Raw genomic sequence first — 21,075 nt, forward strand, 5'->3', positions numbered from 1 at the left:
ATCATAAGAGGTGAGAAGAAAGGGACGGGGATTGGGACTAGGCATCCTTCTCCTTGTAGCCCCACATGGGACATTCCTAAACAAAAAAGAGAAGGCATAAGAGGGTCTGGGAGTTTTCGGACCAGCACCCTAAGGTTTGGGTCTTTTAATGTGCATGGATGTGGTACAGATGAGAGTGAAAGGGAAGAGATAGGTAGTATGTTTGTGAGAAGAAAGATGGATGTGTTGGCTTTGAGTGAAACTAAGTTGAAAGGGAAGGGTGAGTGTAAGTGGGAGGTTATCAGGAGTGAAGAGAGGGCGAGGGAGGGAAAGGGTGGCTATTCTAGTAAGTGAAGAGATAGGTAAACGTGTAGTCTAACACTCTCCAATAGAACTTTTTTTTTTTTTTTCAACTTTAAATCGTAGTGCCTTCTTTCTCTTTCCTCAGCATTCATTTCACTTTTTATCCATATATTTTGATTGTTTTCACTCTTTGCTAACTTATCTGGTTTTGCTAATATATCTGCTACCATTTGTGACCTTGATTTTATGTTTAAAGGTCGATTTCTTTAGTGTATCCATATATTTTAATTTTGTTCACTTTTTGCTAACTTTCCTGATTTTGCTCATATTTCTGCTACCATTTGCGACCTTAATTTTATCTTTAGAGGTCAATTTCTTTAGCGTATTGTCCTATTCTATACACTTCATATATTTCCTTTTTTATTTCTTGATCTCCATCTTGTACTTCTTTTAGGATTGTACTTGCTATTTCTTTCTCTTTTTCACTCAAGTTCCTAACCAGACCATCTTTTTCCTTTAGTCCATGTACAAGACACTTTTTCTTACCCACTGTATCTCTAAAGGGTGATTGTGGCAACAGCGCTGTATGGAGCAGAAACATGGAATATAAGAGAATGAGAGAGAAATAGTTTAAATGTGTGTGAAATTAAATGTCTGAGAAGTATGGGTTAGGGGTTACTAGGCTGGATAGAGTGAGAAACGAGGTGAGGAAGAGAGCAGGGGAGGAGAAGGAATTGGGAGATAGGTTTGATGAAAGAGTATTGGGATGGTTTTGGACACATGGAAAGAATGAATGGAGAAAGATTAGTAGAAGTGTGGAAGCCAGAGGTGGGGTGTTGAACATGGGGGGGGTGACCAAGGATGAGATGGATGGATGGGGGTAAAAGGGGCATTGGGAAAGAGGGGAATGTGTGTTGAGGAAGGGAGACAGCAGAAGATAGGGATGAATGGAGAATGTGTATGGATGATGCTGTGATGCACAGAAAGGAGTTGGTGGGAGGAAGTGCATGTGAATGATATTTTGATACAGCCCGAAGAGATTTCTGTCTTTTTTTTCTGCATGAGGGGACAGAGGGGGGTCAGTGATTAAATGAAGCAGCCTTGCTGTAGATGTGCTGTGTCCTGCTACCTTGCTTCTGACCCTGAGCAGTGGGTGAGATGCAGGGATGACCCATCATCCAGGAAGAGCCAAGAAAAGAGGGTGGGAAGGATGGTGAATGGGAGTGGAGTATGTGGGGATGAAATGGATGGGAGTGGATATATGCCTTTAATTTTGGCTACCTCCCTTGGTAGGGGGAAAAAGCCTTTGTTATATGTATGTATATATGTATTTACCTAATTGCAGCATACAGGAAAAGAGGAATGATCATTGGGTCCCATCTCCTATTCTCTAATTTTCTAATGTACCTAGACTTAAATTCATGTACTGTTCCAACTTAATATATATCCTTGATTTCCAATTATCATATTTAGATTTGAACTCCTGTATTGTTTGAGCTTGGGCTACTTGAATATCACTTTCAAAGCTATTCCACATACACATCTATATGGAAAACTATTTCTTCACATCCTATAGACATGTGGTCTTTCTTAATTTACTCCCATGACCTCTTAAAACCCTCCCATTTTAATCAGATCTCTTCTATCAATGCAATCTGTCCCCTTTAGTGATCTGAATGCTGTAATCATATCACCTCTTTCTCTTTTATCTTTCAAACTTGGCAGACCCAGTATTTTTAGTCTTTCCTCATATGTTTTATCTGACAGGCTGAGGACCAATTTGGTTGCTGCCCTTTGTATTCTCTCTATCTTGCTTATATCCTTTACTCTGTGTGGGGACCATACTACATACATACATATACCAAGGCTTTTTCCCCCTTACAAGGGAGGTAGCCAAAAAGGAAAAGGCATAAAATCATTCCCACCCATTCCATCCCTGAATACACTCCACATTCCTCCACCCTCCCTCTCATCTTAGCACCTCCTGGATGACGGGTCATCCCTGCACCTTGTCCACTGCCCTGGGTCAGAAGCAGTATCGCAAGACACAGCACATCCACAGCAAGGCCGCCTCATTAAATCGGCGACCCCCCCCTCTCCGTCCTCCCATGCATAAAAGGAGAAGACGGGGAGAAATCCCTTTGGGCTGCGTCAAATTTTGCTCACACATACTACCTCACCCTCCATCCCCCCGCCCATTTCACCTCATGCATCACGACATCATCCATATACAACCATTCTCCATTCACCCCTGTCTTCTGTCCTCTCCTGTCCTTTCTCAACAGACATTCCCCTCTTCCCCAAAGCCCCCTTCACCCCATCCATCCATCTCATCCTAGGTTGTCCCCTCATGTTCACTCCCTCCACATCTGCCTTCCATACCTCTTTTACTAGTCTTTCTTCATTCATTCTTTCCATGTGTCATCCTAATATTCTTTCATCAACCCTATCTCCCAACTCCCTTTCCACCCCTGTTTTCCTCACCTCCTCATTTCTCATTCTATTCTATCCAGCCTAGTAACCCCCATCATACTTCTTAGACACCTCATCTCTAACACATTCAAACTCCTCTCTTCCTCTCTTATGTTCTATGTTTCCTTCATATAGTCTCCTCTTAGCATCCATTCCCAAATGTCTATGCCTCATTACACTTTTTAATCCACCAAGGCATTTACTCTCTACTCTCAATCTACATTCTACCTCCACCTTCACTCCACCTTTTCCTGCCACATTAGCACCCAAGTATCTAAAACTATCCACTTCCTCCAGTCGCTCTCCCTTAATGCTCACTTCCAGACTACTGCTACTTTCACCCCTTGTACATCTCATCACCTTACTTTTACCCACATATATCTTCAGCTTTCTTCTATCACACACACTCCCAAACTCTGTCACCAACTTCCTCAATCCCTCCTCCGATCCTTCCACAAGCGCAGTGTCGTCCGCAAACAACAGCTGGCTCACCTCCCACTTTTCTCCATTTTCTTTAACCATCTCCAATCCCTGACCCACTACCCTTGCATTTACCTCTCACACTACCCCATCCATGTATAAGTTGAACAGCCAGGGCAACATAATGCATCCTACTGATGCATATTCCAGTCTTGGACATTCAGGGTTTCGATGAGTTTTTTCATCATCTCTTCATCCGTATAATGGAACACCAATTTAATTTTCTGCAGTAGTCCATATGTGTCATCTGTCAGGTGATGAGTTATCTTTTATCTACACTCCTAAGTCTTTCTTTTGCATTTGTAATGGGTTCACTTCCCAAGGAATAGTTTAAGGATGGCCTTTTGCTGCTATTGCCCATTTCCAGTACTTTGCATCTTTTGGTATTGAACTTCATTTCCCATTCATGTCTTCAAGCAAAAATAGTGTCTAGATCTTTTTGCTTTGTGTTTTGGCTGGCTACCTTCCCTGGATTTGTAGATACAGATAGTATGATATTGAACACTGAAAAATGTACCATTATTAATAGCATCATATATTATGTTTTGAATTTTTGCCAGTTACAGATGGTTATGATTAGGATTATGGTATCTTTAATTGCCAACAGGTGTTGTTGCCGGAACAATTGACATCGGGGCCAGCTGGATGTCTGACCTCCGTTTTGGCATTTGTCCTGAAGCCTTCTGGTTCAATAAGGAACAGTGTTGCTGGTCATCCAATGAAACCTATTATGATGGAGACAATTGCTCAAATGTAAGTGTTATTGTTATATGAATTATTTTGTTATATCTTTGTAAAGTCATTTTCTAGTGAAGGAAAAAAATCCACTTACCAAGGAAACAGGTTGATCTCTAGATAGCCCATACTAAATGATCAAACCATTTTACCCACAGCAAGACTTAATATAACTGGCCTTAAAGTACATCTGATTTGTCAGAAAAGGGAGTTTGTATTGTCAATAAGAACAAAAACATTATGCATGATTTAAAAGGCAGCAAAAAAGAAGGTATTGTAAGCTAGTAGTCAGTCCTCCCAAAAATGAAATCCCTAAACAATAGGTATGGATAAAGTGCTGATGAGCTAAAACTTTGGGAGTCTGATCAGCTATATAAAGGTGCCTTGGTACTGAGACCTGGTATTAATAGGGGTGGGTGTAACAGTACATCCAGTGAGTTGTGCAAATGATGGAAGAGTGTAGATTAAACATCCTGGCAATCAGTGAAACAAAAACACCATTATATAATCAATCATTTGTTGCATCAAATTTCAATAAATGGAAAACCTACAGCCCCACAATGGCTGGTAATGGTCCCTTGAAACCTGCCACAGATCTCTGTGGGAAGAAACTTTGGATTATTGTCTGTATTTTATCTGTGTGGGACTATTTCTATGTCACTGGCTGAAAGTTATAGCGGAAGGAGAGTAGTCACCAGTCGTCAGCTCTCCATGTGTGAAAAAATGTAAGAAATACAGCAGAAGTTTATATTTGGGACCCAGTCTGGAGACCAAGTACAGTAAGTCCTTGTTATACAGTACATATGCATTCCTGAAAACCTTACTGCAAATTTAAATTACCATATACCGAACTCATTATAACATGTGATAATAGGATATGTGTTCCATCACGTCACAAGTCACCCCTACAGACATGAAAATACATGAAAATAGTCACATAAGAAAATGTAAAGTACTGCACAAAAGAAATAAACAGTGTTTTTATTTACCTTTCACTCGCCACGTATTCTATCAGATGATGTCCCTCCCAAGGCTAAGGGACAGTAGGGATCTCAGCCCTTACGCATGCTTTCGGGTTTTCTGAGTGGTGTATGAGGAGTGGCTTTAGCTTTAAATCCCCTTCTGCATTGCCTCCAAGTAACAGGGTTAAGCTGTCCTTAGATGCTTTAAACCCCTTCGCACTTTTTTCTTCCTTGTCAATATAGGTCTCACTGGTCATCTTCTTCCAGTAAAGTCCTGTTTCATCATAATTTATAACTTGTTTCTTGCTGTACCCTTTCTCTTCAATGCACTTTTCTAATTCTGGCTTGAATTTGTCTGCAACCTCACCTTGATATTATGGAGAGCTGAACATTGCCTAAATTTATCAAACCTCGAGAATTTCCATCTCTTTCATAATTCTGAAAATGGTCAACAAATCGCCTCTTTTTCTTCTCCGTTCCAGTGATGGCAGATGTAATTTTTCCGATCTTGTTTTGTATGTCAGGTTTGGCACTGTAGGCACCATCTTTGTCGCTGCTCTTTGTGACAAACCTTTTAATCTTTTACTTGAGAGTGATTGATGTGCTTCAAGAGAAGGGGAGCTGAGAGGACTCTGTGTACCTGTCTAGAGAATGCTGTAGATAAAGTATCTCACAGTTGCCATATGAACTGGAGCATATTGGAGGACAAGAAGCAAACTACTTACATGGATGAAAGATTTTTTGAAGGGAAAGTACATGAAGATCAATAAATGATACATACATACATATACCAAGGCTTTTTTCCCCCTTACCAGGGGGGTAGCCAAAAAGGACAAGGCACAAAAACATTCCCACCCATTTCATCCCCGAAAACACTCCACACCCCTCCACCCTCCCTCCCATCTTAGCACCTCCTAGATGACGGGTCATCCCTGCACCCTGTCCACTGCCCTGGGTCAGAAGCAGTGTCGCAAGACACAGCACATCCACAGCAAGGCCGCTTCATTAAATCGGCGACCCCCCCTCTCTGTCCCCCCATATAAAGGAGAGGACAGGGAGAAATCCCTTCAGGCTGCGTCAAAAAATTTTTGCTCACACACACTACATCACCCCCATTCCCCCGTCCAATCCACCTTATGCATCACAACATCATCCATATACAACCATTCTCCATTCACCCCTGTCTTCTGTCCTCTCCCGTCCTTCCTCCACAGACATTCCCCTCTTCCCCAAAGCCCCCTTCACCCCATCCATCCATCTCATCCTAGGACGTCCCTTCATGTTCACTCCCTCCACATCTGCCTTCCATACCTCCTTTACTAGTCTTTCTTCACTCATTCTTTCCATGTGTCCAAACCATCCTAATACTCTTTCATCCATCCTATCTCCCAACTCCCTTTCCACCCCTGTTCTCCTCCTCACTTCCTCATTTCTCACTCTATCTAGCCTAGTAACCCCCATCATACTTCTCAGACACTTCATCTCAAACACATTCAAACTCCTTCTCTCTTCCTCTCTCATGTTCCATGTTTCTGCTCCATACAGTGCTGTTGGCACAATCACTCCTTCATACAGTCTCCTCTTAGCATCCATTCCCAAATGTCTATTCCTCATTACACTTTTTAACCCACCAAGGCATTTACTCGCTTCTCTCAATCTACATTCTACCTCCACCTTCACTCCACCCTTTCCTTCCACATTTGCACCCAAATATCTAAAACTATCCACTTCCTCCAGTTGCTCTCCCTTAATGCTCACTTCCAGATTACTGCCACTTTCACCCCTTGTACATCTCATCACCTTACTTTTACCCACATTTATCTTTAGCTTTCTTCTATCACATACTCTCCCAAACTCTGTCACCAGCTTCCTCAATCCCTCCTCCGATCCTGCCACAAGCGCAGTGTCATCCGCAAACAACAGCTGGCTCACCTCCCACTTTTCTCCATTTTCTTTAACCATCTCCAATCCCTGACCCACTACCCTTGCATTCACCTCTCGCACCACCCTATCCATGTATAAGTTGAACAGCCAGGGTGACATAACGCATCCCTGACGAAGTCCCACCTTTACCTCAAACCACTAGCTCTCTCCATTTCTAATCCTGACACAAGCTCTACTACTCTCATAAAAACTCTTGACAGCTCCCAGAAGCTTTCCTCCTATCCCGTATATCCGCATAACCTCCCACAGTGCCTTTCTGTCTACCCTGTCGTAAGCCTTTTCCAGATCTATAAAGGCCCAGAAAACATCCTTCCCCTTACCTATAGCTTTCTCACATATCTGTCTTACCATAAAAATCTGATCTACACAACCTCTACCTGCCCTAAACCCACACTGTTCCTCACCAATTACTCCCTCTCTTCCTCTCCTAATCCTCTCAATCAAGATCCTCCCATAAGCCCTCCCAACTACACTTAACAAACTAATCCCTCTAAAACTATTACATTCACACTTGTCCCCCTTTCCCTTGTAAAGTGGAACTATACACGCACTCCTCCAGTCCTCTGGCACTCTACCATCTCTCCAGCAAACATTAAATAACCTCACCAACCAGTCCACCATCACTGTACCTCCCTTTTTCAGACATTCTGCATGGCATCCATCCAGACCAGGTGCCTTACCTGCTTTCATCATCTTAACTGCTGCCTTCACTTCATCCTTCCTTATTTCTCCTCCATTTTCCTCACTCATCACTCTCATTTTCTTAGCATTTCCCACTGCAGCTATCTTTCCCTCCCTATCCTCCTTCACATTAAGCAACTCCCTAAAATATTCTGCCCATCTTCCCCTTACTGATAAGAATGTTAAGATGGAGAGCAGTAACCAGCAGTCTCATAAGTTTCAATGGTAGCACATATAATGTTTCTTATTTATGTAAATGACATGATCGATGGTAGAACAAGCTATGCCAACATGTTCACACAAAATGAAAAAATGAGAAGAGTGAAAAAAGAACTGTAGGCAATTGTAAAAAAAAATCTAAATACTATTATTGCATGGAGCCAAGAATGGGAAATTAATTTCAGTAAAAAACAAAAAAACAAACAAAAAAAACTACAAAGTAGTGGAAATGGGAAATAGCTGCTGAAGACCATCTATTTATTTATTAATTGGGAAGTGAATCCATGATAAAAGCAATAGAAGAGAATGATTTGGGAGTGTTGATTAAAGACAGTCAGTCACCTTATAGACATATCAGTGGGAATGTTTGATAGACATATGGAATGCTGCAGATTAAAGCAGTTATTCACTGTATAGATAGAGATGATGAAAAAATCATAGAAACCCTGGTCCATCCAAGTCTAGAATATGCATCAGTGGTATTGTCCCCACACTTAGTGTAAGATATAAATAAGAGTGAAAAAAAAATTAAGGGCAGCAACCAAGCTGGTTTCCAACTTGGCAGATAAACCATATGAAAGACTAAAACACTGGGTCTACCAACCTTGAAAGACCAAAAAGAAAGGTGATTTGATTACAGCTTATAAGAGAAGCAATAATTGCATTAAGGTGACTGTTCAGGCCACCATCCTGCACTAAAATAGTACCAGCATAGAATAAACCTGGCCACAGAGATGAACTGACTTTGATGCAACTATCAAATAGAAGACAATGCCCCAATTCTAGTTTACCTTGAAAGTAACTCATTATTTCTTCCTTGAGTGACATGAAAGCCAATCCATTGGTTTTTGCAGGTTATTGGGGAGTTTTGGGTCCCCTGCAAGATAGTATGGTAATTACGGTTTAATAATTCAAGATAAAGTCTGAGAACTTACTTGGTAGCATTCTCAGGCTAGTGGTCTCAAATAAGGTTGAACTTGAAGGCTTCTGATGTAAAGACATAAAAAAGTCCCTTGCCATTGATTTCAAGAGTGGTTTATCAGGAACCAGAGCTCTGGGTGATCCGCCGTTCAGACCCGATGATAGTGGCCATATTCGGCGGGACTTTTATGTGTTTGAATAAAGCTCGTAGTCATGGGTTCACTTTTACTTCAAGTAATTTCTCAGAGTTTCCCGATTTATCAAACTAAAATGACTTCATAGATTTAATAAATAAAAGGGAGGGGAGTTTAAGTCTAACTAAAACTGATTGATAAACTTTTTTAAGCTGATTAAAATTGGGGTAATTTGAATCAATCACCTGAGACAATTCCATCAAGAAAAATTTAGGTAATTTACTTAAAATTAATTTGCTGATCAAAACGAGGCCCTCGCTTCCAGCCTTAGTAAAGTCAACTCCAATCCCCTTAACCCCTTTGATACAATGACGCCTACATAGGCATCATGAGGAGCAAGTGGGTATGCGAGGGTGCCGATGTCAGCGTCTTGATTATATTTACTGTTGTTGTTGTTGTTGTCATTCCCTAGACTGTCTGTCCGAGCAGTCCCATCTCCCCAAGGAATGCTACTGCCGAAACTGGGTTTTCCCACAAATCCTTTATAGAGTGTATTTTGTGTTGTTTGCGTGCATGATTGTGTATAATGCAGTCTTCCATTATGTGTTGTATGGTATGGGGTGAAGTGTTACATCCTGGGCAGCTGTTCACAATGCGGTCATCCAGCCTCTTCTGGTAGCTTAGAAGTGCTGGGTGGTGGCCACACCGCAGTCTGGCCAAGTGGACTCTGTCCTTTCGTGGGAGAGAGGATTCAGAAGGGTGGATATCAGGGGGTCTGGCATGCAGCAGTGTGTTGTCTTTCAGTGTGTTAACCACTTCACTACGGGACTTAAATCTCGCGGGCAGCAGCCAATGCCAGCCGTACGACGTGTCGTAATAATACTCGCATCATAGAATATAGTCACCGTTTATATCGATCGTTCTCTCTTTCACCCGCGAATTTTGAAAACCACAGAGAATGGGATTCAGGGCACATTTGGGAGAATGTAAAAACACAGGGGCGACTACAATAAATATAATCAAGACGCCGATATGGCAGCGTCGCGAATCCACTTGCTCCTCATGACGCCTACATAGGCGGCACCGTATGGAAGGGGTTAATGGAGCGGTGTGTGATATTATTATGAATATGTTTCTGGAGGCTGGTATTTGGTGGTTGTGGAGGAAGAGAAGAGAGTATTTGTGTGTAATAAAGGTCTTTGGGTGTTGTTTTAATGTTTCTTGGTGTGTGTGGGTGTTCTGCTATGTAGTGTAGCGGGTGTGATGTGTTTGTGGTGGCTGCGGCAAGTGTTTGTGTGCCTCTCATGTAGTTGTACCTGCATGACCCCCATACCATGTAAACTGGCTTTATCATATTTTCTATGGTTATCAAAATTCACGGGTGAAAGAGAACGAGCTAAATACAGCGGTAACTTTATTTTTTATAATGCGAGTATTATGACGCAACATCACACGTCTGGCAGCTAATGCTGCCCTTGAGATTTTGGCCCAAAGTGAAGGTGTTAAGGTCTTGCAGTTTGGAGTCTACAGACCTAATGTAACTTTCTCGGTCCTTCAACTTGGAAACCTCAGGTGCATTAATAATAGAAATCAACACCTTGTCCAAGATCTCTTCCTTATTAAAAAACAACTCATCAAGAAGAAGGAACACAGTGTCATAGTTTGAATCATCCACTGGTAAATTCTCCACTAAGTGTAAAGCCTCCCCTCTGAGATATCCCTTTAAATAAATTAATTTCTGACTATTAGATTGGGGATACCAGCAGTGGCATTCAGAAAACCCTTTTTAAAATTGAAATAGGCAAAGGGATTGTGTGAATTGTTTTCAAAGTGTTGAAGAACAATAGGAGGGAGAGGAAGTTTTACAGAATTAAGTTCAGAGGACTTGCAAGATTCACCTTTAGAGTCAAGAACTCCCATTAATTCTTGTCTCCGTTCTTTAAAAGGAGACAATTCTAGAAGGATGGACAGGCGGTAAGCCCTGGATTTTTCCATATCCTCACACCTTCCTTCTTCAGGGAGTAACAAGTACACATCATCAAATTTTTGGATTTCCGGGAGGAAACATTCTAATTGTGACATCATTGTGTCAAGGATGGTAAGAGAAAGTGAGTCAAGCTGTGAATTTTTTAGAGCCTTTAAGTCTTTTCAGATAAGACCCTTTTTATGGGCTCGTTGTCTTCGGATTTTTTCAAGTCCTCAGACTCCAAAAATGACCTTTTGTCACTAGCCATTTTGATACTACAACCCAAAGACTTGTTCCCAAATCAAGAGAGTACGACTGTCATACCGAAAACTGTCTTATAGACCAACTAATACGACTGATCTTAGAGAAATTTCATCAAGATAGTATATGAATACAACATTTTTTAAACTGAAAAGAACAGACAAAGCAAGGGAAATCACAATTATAAACAATAGAGGCCACCAAGTTCAATGGAACAATTCGATAAACTTGGTAAAGAATATGGGAATAATAGTGCCCCCTCAGTGCCAGTTGTTTCCATCAAAGAGATAAGGTCCTCAAACAAGGAAATAACCAAAATCCGAACGAACTCAGTACAAAAGAACAACAGGAAACCGGGGTCCTGGAGCCGCAGCGTCTATGTCGTGGGACCACCCCCCAACCCCAAGAGTTGGGGGCCAAACGGCAGCAACCAGCCCTGGCCACCGGCTCTACGCAGGTGGCACTGATCCCCAAGAGGAGCTATGACTGCCTTGGGGAGTACCACAATCCTTTTTCTCAACATGCAATGTTACGTTTTTTCTGCACCGAGGGGTGATTTTCCGGCGATCACCCCTCTTCTTCCACTTTTAGCCGGAGATGTAGAGAGCAATCCTGGGCCCACCACAAAATACACATGCCCAATATGCTCTAAACCCATTACCTCGAGCAGACATACAAAGGGCTCAGTTCAGTGCAATATGTGCAAAAACTGGGCCCACTTCACTTGTACAACATTTGCTGACACAAACCAATACATAAACACTTGGACATGTTCTACCTGCCCTCCAGTAACCCCACTCCCACCTCACCAACCACAGCCAGCACCCTTACCCACTCCCAATTTCCCTTTGCCCTTATCCCCAATCAGCACTCCCCTTCCTTTGTCCCCAATCTCTCCTTTCCCCCCCTCTAACCCAGATCCTATACCGTCCCCATTAACACCCCAACTTCAACCCCAAACGGCAACATACAACACATACAGAACACACAACATCAACATATTACAACACAACATTGACGGTAGTAACACGAAAAAACATGAACTCGAACACTTTCTTAAACAACACAACATACACATTGCAATTATACAAGAAACAAAACTAAGACACTCACACAAAACACCATCATTTCATAATTACACCACCATCAGATAAGACCGGACCAACGGCAATGGCGGTGGACTCATCACCCTGATCCATCACTCCATCTGTTTTGTGGACACAAGTGCCACAACCAAAATTCTCCTCCCTAACACAGATAACACAACAGAAATCCAATCCATTCGAATCCGCACAGGCAACAAATCAACACTGACAATAGTTAACATGTACATTCCCCCCCCCCAATCATCCCCCACAGTTCCAAACACCTTCAGGCCTCAATTTAGCCAACTAGCCTCAATCCCCAACCTGATCATGGGTGGTGACTTCAACGCCAAGTCATCTGCCTGGTATGTCGACAACCCTGACACAGACAGAGGGCTTGATATACAGACTCAGTTTGACTCATTGACTATCATGAACAACACACATAATCATACACATAACCCACACCAAGCCCTATACACTCCCTCCTCTCCTGATATCACCTTCTGCTCCCCCTGCCTAACCCCAACAACATCATGGAGAGTGGTCGGAGCCCTTGGTTCTGACCACCTTCCAATCATCATCACCACCAAAACAAGATGCACCCCAGTTGGCCACAGACACACATACACCAATTACAAGAGAGCTAACTGGGAAGCTTTTACTGAAGAGACAGAACAATATTTTGAAACACTTAACAGTACACCAATCACAAACATAAACAATGCTGTGCACACTTTTAATACAATCATACAAAACGCAGACAAGAGATACATCCCTAGAGGCAACAGAAAATCACACAACCCCAACTTCACACCAGAAATCCAAGGCCTCATCAGACAACGAGACACACTTAAACACAATACCCCCACACCTATCCCTCAAAACATAGCAGACCAAATACAAACACTAAACACTGTGCTTGCCAATAAAATACACAAACAAAAAACACAAAATTGGCAAAACTTTATCAATACACTTGATCACAAAACAAACACCAGCAAATTGTACAAAACACTCAACAGCATTACACTATCCAACAGTAACACAACACACTCTCATGCAGCAATAATCACAACAACAGACAATCTACCCTCAAACAGACAACAAGCAAACACACTCATAAATCATTTTGCACAGACAAGCCATCTCACTTCTCACCCTGACGACCGACGCACTATTCGACGTAAGAAAGACTTTCCCACAGACTCAGACTATACACCCTTCATAGACAGTCAGACAAAACACATAATACATAATCTCAAGCACTCATCTGCCTGTGGCCCTGATAACATAAGTAACATCCACCTAAAGCACATTGGACCACAAGGTATACACGCACTCATAATCATTGTAAACTACAGCTATTCACACAACACTATACCCGATATCTGGAAGCATGGTAAAATAACCATTCCAAAACCGAACAAAGACCCAACAATCTCAACATCGCACTGCCCAATCACACTTCTCTGCACCCCCTCTAAAGTCATTGAATGCGTAATACTTCAACTTGTCACACCACATATTCCCCTTGCTGACTCACAACACGGTTTTAGGCCACTACACTCCACAAACACTCTTCTGATAAACCTCACACAAAGAATTTTAGATGGCATCAATTCAGATAGGCCCCACCACAGAACACTTCTTATAACATTAGACATTAGTAAAGCTTTTGATGCCATCCCCCGCCACAACCTAACAAATAAAATATATAACACAGACATGCACAATAACACCAAAAGATGGCTGGCCAATTATCTGGCTGGTAGGAATGCTTACGTGTCATATAATGGCCAATCATCACACATCAGAAACATTAAGAATGGAGTACCACAGGGCTCTGTTCTATCCCCCACGCTCTTTAATCTATACATGCATGACTTACCCATACCAGACACCTCAGAAATACAAATCACTTCCTACGCAGATGACATAACAATCACATGCACATATCGTAACACAGACAAAGCTGCAGAAATAATCCAGCCATACCTTGATACACTCAACACATGGTTCATCACAGACTCAAAATAGCTCCAACCAAATCTACAGCAACACTTCTCACCAACTGGACAAAAGAACACAAATACATACCTCATCTCTACATCAACAACACTCCAATACCACACACAAACACACCGAAAATTCTTGGTGTAACATACGATACATCCATGTCTTTCAAACAACACATCACAAACATAAAAAACAAATGCACACCTAGACTTAACGCACTTAAGTCAATTGCTGGAACAACATTTGGACAAAACAAAGAAACTAATACAACAATATACAAACAATGCATACGCTCCGTGATGAATTATGCGAGTCCTGCATGGGCTCCTAATCTCAGTGAGACACACCACAACACCCTTCAAATCATACAAAACAAAGCCCTAAAAACAATTACAGGCTGCACAAATACAACACCTACAGACCATTTACACCATGAAACAAAAGTCCTCAAAGTCAAGGACCACCTCGACATGAAAGGCACACAAACACTTGCTGCAGCCACCACAAACACATCACACCCGCTTCACTACATAGCAGAACACCCACACACACCAAGAAACATTAAAACAACACCCAAAGACCTGTATCACAGATACTCTCTTCTCTTCCTCCACAACCACCAAATACCAGCCTCCGGAAACATATTCATAATCATATCACTCACCGCTATATTAACACACTGAAAGACAACACACTGCTGCATGCCAGACCCCCTGATATCCAACCTTCTGAATCCTCTCTCCCACGAAAGGACAGAGTCCACTTGGCCAGACTGCGGTGTGGCCACCACCCAGCACTTCTAAGCTACCAGAAGAGGCTGGATGACCACATTGTGAACAGCTGCCCAGGATGTAACACTTCACCCCATACCATACAACACATAATGGAAGACTGCATTATACACAATCGTGCACGTAAACAACACAACATACACTCTATTAAGGATTTGTGGGAAAACCCAGTTTCGGCTGTGACATTCCTTGGGGAGGCAGGACCGCTTGGAGAGACAGTCTAGGGAACGACAACAACAACAACAACAGGAAACCGGCCTTCATTACCACCTTTTGTAACTTTAGATAATAAAGCGCTAGATTGTAGCTTACAACATAAGGGGGAATTAAGTTAGAGTCGAAATTGACTGCAAAAGAAAATTAAGTTAATTTTAAATATTAAAGATTAAATTCTCAAATTAGAGAAAATTGACTCAAAGTTTGAGAGAATTAAACTGTTAGTCTGAGAAAATTAAACCTATGGTAATTATGATTTAATACATACATATACCAAGGATTTTTCCCCCTTACAAGGGAGGTAGCCAAAAAGGAAAAAGGCATAAAATCATTCCCACCCATTCCATCCCTGAATACACTCCACGCCCCTCCACCCTCCCTCTCATCTTAGCACCTCCTGGATGACGGGTCATCCCTGCACCTTGTCCACTGCCCTGGGTCAGCAGCAGTGTCGCAAGACACAGCACATCCACAGCAAGGCCGCTTCATTAAATCGGTGACCCCCCTCTCCGTCCCCCCATGCATAAAGGAGAAGACGGGGAGAAATCCCTTTGGGCTGCGTCAGAATTTGCTCACACATACTACCTCACCCCCTATCCCCCCACCTATTCCACCTCATGCATCACAACATCATCCATATACAACCATTCTCCATTCACCCCTGTCTTCTGTCCTCTCCTGTCCTTCCTCAACACACATTCCCCTCTTTCCCAAAGCCCCCTTCACCCCATCCATCCACCTCATCCTAGGACGTCCCCTCATGTTCACTCCCTCCACATCTGCCTTCCATACCTCTTTTACTAGTCTTTCTTCACTCATTCTTTCCATGTGACCAAACCATCCTAATACTCTTTCATCAACCCTATCTCCCAACCCCCTTTCCACCCCTGTTCTCCTCCTCACCTCCTCATTTCTCACTCTATCTAGCCTAGTAACCCCCATTATACTTCTCAGACACCTCATCTCAAACACATTCAAACTCCTTCTCTCTTCCCCTCTTATGTTCCATGTTTCTGCCCCCTACAGTGCTGTTGGCACAATCACTCCTTCATATAGTCTCCTCTTAGCATCCATTACCAAATGTCTATTTCTCATTACACTTTTTAATCCACCAAGGCATTTACTCGCTTCTCTCAATCTACATTCTACCTCCACCTTCACTCCACCTTTCCCTGCCACATTTGCACCCAAGTACCTAAAACTATCCATTTCCTCCAGTCGCTCTCCCTTAATGCTCACTTCCAAACCACTGCCACTTTCACCCCTTGTACATCTCATCACCTTACTTTTACCCACATTTATCTTTAGCTTTCTTCTATCACACACTCTCCCAAACTCTGTCACCAACTTCCTCAATCCCTCCTCCGATCCTTCCACAAGCGCAGTGTCATCTGCAAACAACAGCTGGCTCACCTCCCACTTTTCTCCATTTTCTTTAACCATCTCCAATCCCTGACCCACTACCCTTGCATTTACCTCTCACACTACCCCATCCATGTATAAGTTGAACAGCCAGGGCGACATAACGCATCCTTGACAAAGTCCCACCTTTACCTCGAACCACTCACTCTCTCCATTTCTAATCCTGACACAAGCTCTACTATCATAAAAACTCTTGACAGCTCCGAGAAGCTTTCCTCCTATCCCGTATATCCTCAAAACCTCCCTCAGTCCCTTTCTGTCTACCCTGTCGTAAGCCTTTTCCAGGTCCATAAAGGCCCAAAAAACATCCTTCCCCTTTCCTATAGCTTTTTCACATATCTGTCTTACCACAAAAATCTGATCTACACAACCTCTACCTGTCCTAAATCCACACTGTTCCTCACCAATTACTCCCTCTGTTCCTCTCCTAATCCTCTCAATCAAGATCCCCCCATAAGCCTTCCCAACTACACTTAACAAGCTAATCCCTCTGAAACTACTACATTCACACTAGTCCCCTTTTCCCTTATGAAGTGGAACTATACAGGCACTCCTCCAGTCCTCCAGCACTCTACCCTCTCTCCAGCAAACATTAAGTAACCTCACCAGCCAGTCCACCATCACTGTACCTCCTTTTTTCAGACATTCTGCATGGCATCCATCCAGACCAGGTGCCTTACCTGCTTTCATCATCTTAACAACTGCCTTCACTTCATCCTTCCTTATTTCTCCTCCATTTTCCTCACTCATCACTCTCATTTTCTTAGCATTTCCCACTGCAGCTATCTTTCCCTCCCTATCTTCCTTCACATTTAGCAACTCCCTAAAATACTCTGCCCATCTTCCCCTTACTGCCTTCTCTTCCATTATCATCTCTCCATCTGCACCTTTTACCTATTCTTCTCTATTTGATTCGCCTCCTCTTCCTCTCTTCATTTCTTTCCAAAACATCTTTTTTATTGCTTTCAAAATTTTCTGTCATACTCCTACCCCATTTCACATCTGCTCTCCTCTTTGCCTCCTTTACCTTTTGCTTTACTTCTCTTTTCTTTTCTTTGTACCTCTCATATGACTCCCTCATCCTATTTTGTAACCAATCTGTGAAAGCTCGCTTCTTCTCTTCTACAACCTTCTTTGTTTCCTCATCCCACCATTCACTACTCTTTCTTCTATTTCCTCCTGTCCTTCTTGTTCCACACACCATCTTTGCACACTTTGTGACTCCCTCCTTGAACCATCCCCATTCCTCCTCCACACCTAGCTCTACTCTATCCTTCACTCCCTCCCACTCCTCCTTCAGCTTCTTTCCGTACTCCTTCTCCTTTTCCTTTTCATTTAAAGAGTTCACTCTAAGAACCTCCCTACCTTTTGTCCCTTTCCTCTTCCTCCATCTATCCTCCACTCTCAACTTACCTTCCACCAAAAAATGATCTGATATTCCCCCACCCTCTCCCCATAGCACATGTACATCCTTAACTCTTCCTATCATAATAATATTTACCACTACATAGTCCATTAATGCTCTACCAACCTTCCCTCCACCACCCTCTCCCATGTGTACTTATGCTTGACTTTCTTCCGAAACACTATTTGCTATCATCAACTCTCTAGACACATTTCCACCATCAATTCTCCACTACGATTCTTTCTTGGAACTCCACATTTCCCAACCACTCCATCAATTGGATCATTTCCTACCCTAGCATTAAGGTCTCCCAGTACTATTACATTGATATTTCTCCCTAAATCCTCTATGCACTCATTTAAATCTATGCAAAAGGCCTCCCTTTCTTCTATGCTCTTCTCACTGCCAGGCCCATATGCACTTACAAAAACCCACATCTTTCCCAGTTTCACCTTCATCCACATTATCCTTGAGGAAACCTCCTTCGACTCCACTACCCGTTTACCTATCTCTTCACTTACTAGAATAGCCACCCCTTCCCTCCCTCGCCCTCTCTTCACTCCTCATAACCTCCCACTTACACTTGCCCTTCCCTTTCAACTTAGTTTCACTCAAAGCCAACACATCCATCTCTCTTCTCACAAACATACTTCCTATCTCCTCCCTTTTACTCACATCTGTACCACATCCATGCACATTAAAAGACCCAAACCTTAGGGTGCTGGTCGGAAAACTCCCAGACCCTCTTATGCCTTTGCTTTTTCTTTTAGGAATGTCCCCTTTGGGGCTACAAGGAGAAGGATGCCTAGTCCCAATCCCTGTCCCTTTCTTCTAGCCTCTTACGATCCAAGTGGGAATACTTGGTGGCAGTATTCTTTTCCCCCACCACAGGGAAGGGAGGCGAAAAAGGAAGGGAATATTCAGAGAAATTGTACAGGACAGTAACAAGGGGTTGGCGGACAGCATAATGGAGGGACAGTCGTAGTATAAAAGTGTCATCATTTCTCTATGAACATAGTTTTCCTCTATCACAGCCAAAATAATGTGTGGCTGTGCTCCATAGGGGCGTCCCATATAGACCCTAAAGTATCAACTGCATGCCACTTTGCCACAATAACATGCAGCCAATACCCCAGACGGGGTAGAATAGTTCAAGATAAAGTCTGAGAACTTACTTGGTAGCATTCTCAGACTAGTGGTCTGAAATAATGTTGAACTTGAAGGCTTCTGATGTGAAGACATAAAAAAGTCCCTTGCCATTGATTTCAAGAGTGGTCTATCAGGAACCAGAGCTCTGGGTGATCTGCTGTTCAGACCCGATGATAGTGGCCGTATTTGTCAGGACTCTTATGTGTTTGAAAAAAGCTCGAAGCCACGGGTTAACTTTTACTTTAAGTAATTTCTCAAAGTTTCCTGATTTATCAAACCAAAATTACTTCATAGATTTAATCGATAAAAGGGAGGGGAGTTTAATCATATCTTATTTAAAGTTGCGATAAGCATGGTTCAAAGTTTCAGGGTAGGCTCCTGAATAGAAAGAAAATAACACCTTGAGGGAAAGTTCCTGAACCGAGGTAAGCACTAATATTCCCAATAATAATTACCACAATAGATCTGGGACAACAGATTGATTGGTTGATAGTGAAAATGAGGATGGAGGGAAGTAACCAGTTGAATTTGTATACTCCTGGAAAGATTTATAGGATTTCAGGACCATTGGTCAGTGCTGCATTTTAACAGTTATTTAAACTGAAGGCAAACATTATTACTATAGCATAGTAAATAAAAAAGTACCCTGAAGGTAGCTGAGTAAAATTTTGCTGGGGGTATTAAGGTTTGATCATCTGTTGTAGATTGTACTTTCATAGATGTAAAATAATGTCATTTTATGATTTTATGTGATGTAAGAACATTTACATAAATGTAACATGATATCACAACTTTGTTTCAGTGGTCCACCTGGCCTAAGGTCTTCATTAATACGAATGTAGGTGTAGGAGCCTACATCATCTCGTACATTTTGTACGTCATGTGGTCGTTACTTTTTGCATCTCTTGCTGCCTCTCTAGTCATGATGTTTGCTCCTTATGCCTGTGGATCAGGTATCCCAGAGGTAAGTGATTTGCAGTCTTCAGTTATTTCTCTCTCTCTTTATCTCTCTCCTTTCATTTTCTCTTTCTCTCTCTCTCTCTCTCTCTCTCTCTCTCTCTCTCTCATGTAATTAGATTTCATTGTATCTTGCTAAAATATAGGTTGACTCAGAAAATTTATATTAGCTTACCCCATGTTTCCCAAAAACTTGTGTACGCTGATAAGTGTGTCTTGTTTACCATGTGTTTTATTAATGTGTGTTCATATGATGTGATAAAGTACAAGGGAAATGCATGAATTTTGTGTAATATGAATGTCAATCTTTTGCCCCATGTCTCTTTTACAAGAGACCTATGGCTCCCAGGTAGCCAGCAATGGCACAGAAGTCATTAAAGGAAGAAATATTATGTTGTCTGGGAAAAGCTGTATAAGATGAGGTATTTAGTGTCCTCTGTGTGATAGTTGCATCTAGGGCAGTTTGATTCTGTGTTCAAACCTATTCTTTACTGGTGCTGTATAATGCTGGATGATGACCTGAACACAGGCATGCTAGTGTGGTTCTTGTTTCTCTTCAGAAAGATTTTTCTGTGGGGCTGATATTAGGAGGGAGGAAAGCTTGGAATAGTATTTACCTAGTTGTATTACACGGGAAGGGAGCTATGCTCATGGTGCATCTTTGTATCTTTCAGGATCAAGTTTTTTCATAAAATCTGGAATAGTGTTTGCACACACTGTTATTTGTCTAATTTGTTCCAAGTATCTAGCACTCTGTGTGGAAAGTTTTTTCTTCCAGATCTCTTCTGTAATTATCTTTTTTTAGTTTCTTTTCGCGTCCTCTTGTTTTTCCATTGTCCCATTTCAATAAATCATTCTTATCTAAGATTTCCATTCCTTTCTTAATTCTGTAGATAGTAGGTCTCCTTTTTCCCTTCTTTGTTCCAGAGTTGGTAATTCTAATTTGGATAGTCTTTGTTCCTACGTCATTTTGG

At 42.1% G+C, this 21,075-nt stretch overlaps 1 protein-coding gene across 6 annotated transcripts in view; it reads left to right on the forward strand.

Annotated features, from left to right (window-relative positions):
* The window catches only part of ClC-c (chloride channel protein 3), a 350,410-nt gene that overhangs the window by 170,435 nt on the left and 158,900 nt on the right, over window positions 1–21,075 (forward strand). For all 6 annotated transcript variants that reach the window (XM_076213815.1, XM_076213817.1, XM_076213820.1 and 3 more), the window contains 2 exons: window positions 3,842–3,987; window positions 19,947–20,108. In XM_076213815.1, the coding sequence (XP_076069930.1) occupies window positions 3,842–3,987; window positions 19,947–20,108 (308 nt within the window). The remainder of the gene's footprint in view (window positions 1–3,841; window positions 3,988–19,946; window positions 20,109–21,075) is intronic.

Source organism: Oratosquilla oratoria, chromosome 32 (genome assembly GCF_046742065.1).
Source record: "Oratosquilla oratoria isolate Oo_2021 chromosome 32, ASM4674206v1, whole genome shotgun sequence".
NCBI lineage: Eukaryota > Metazoa > Arthropoda > Malacostraca > Stomatopoda > Squillidae > Oratosquilla > Oratosquilla oratoria.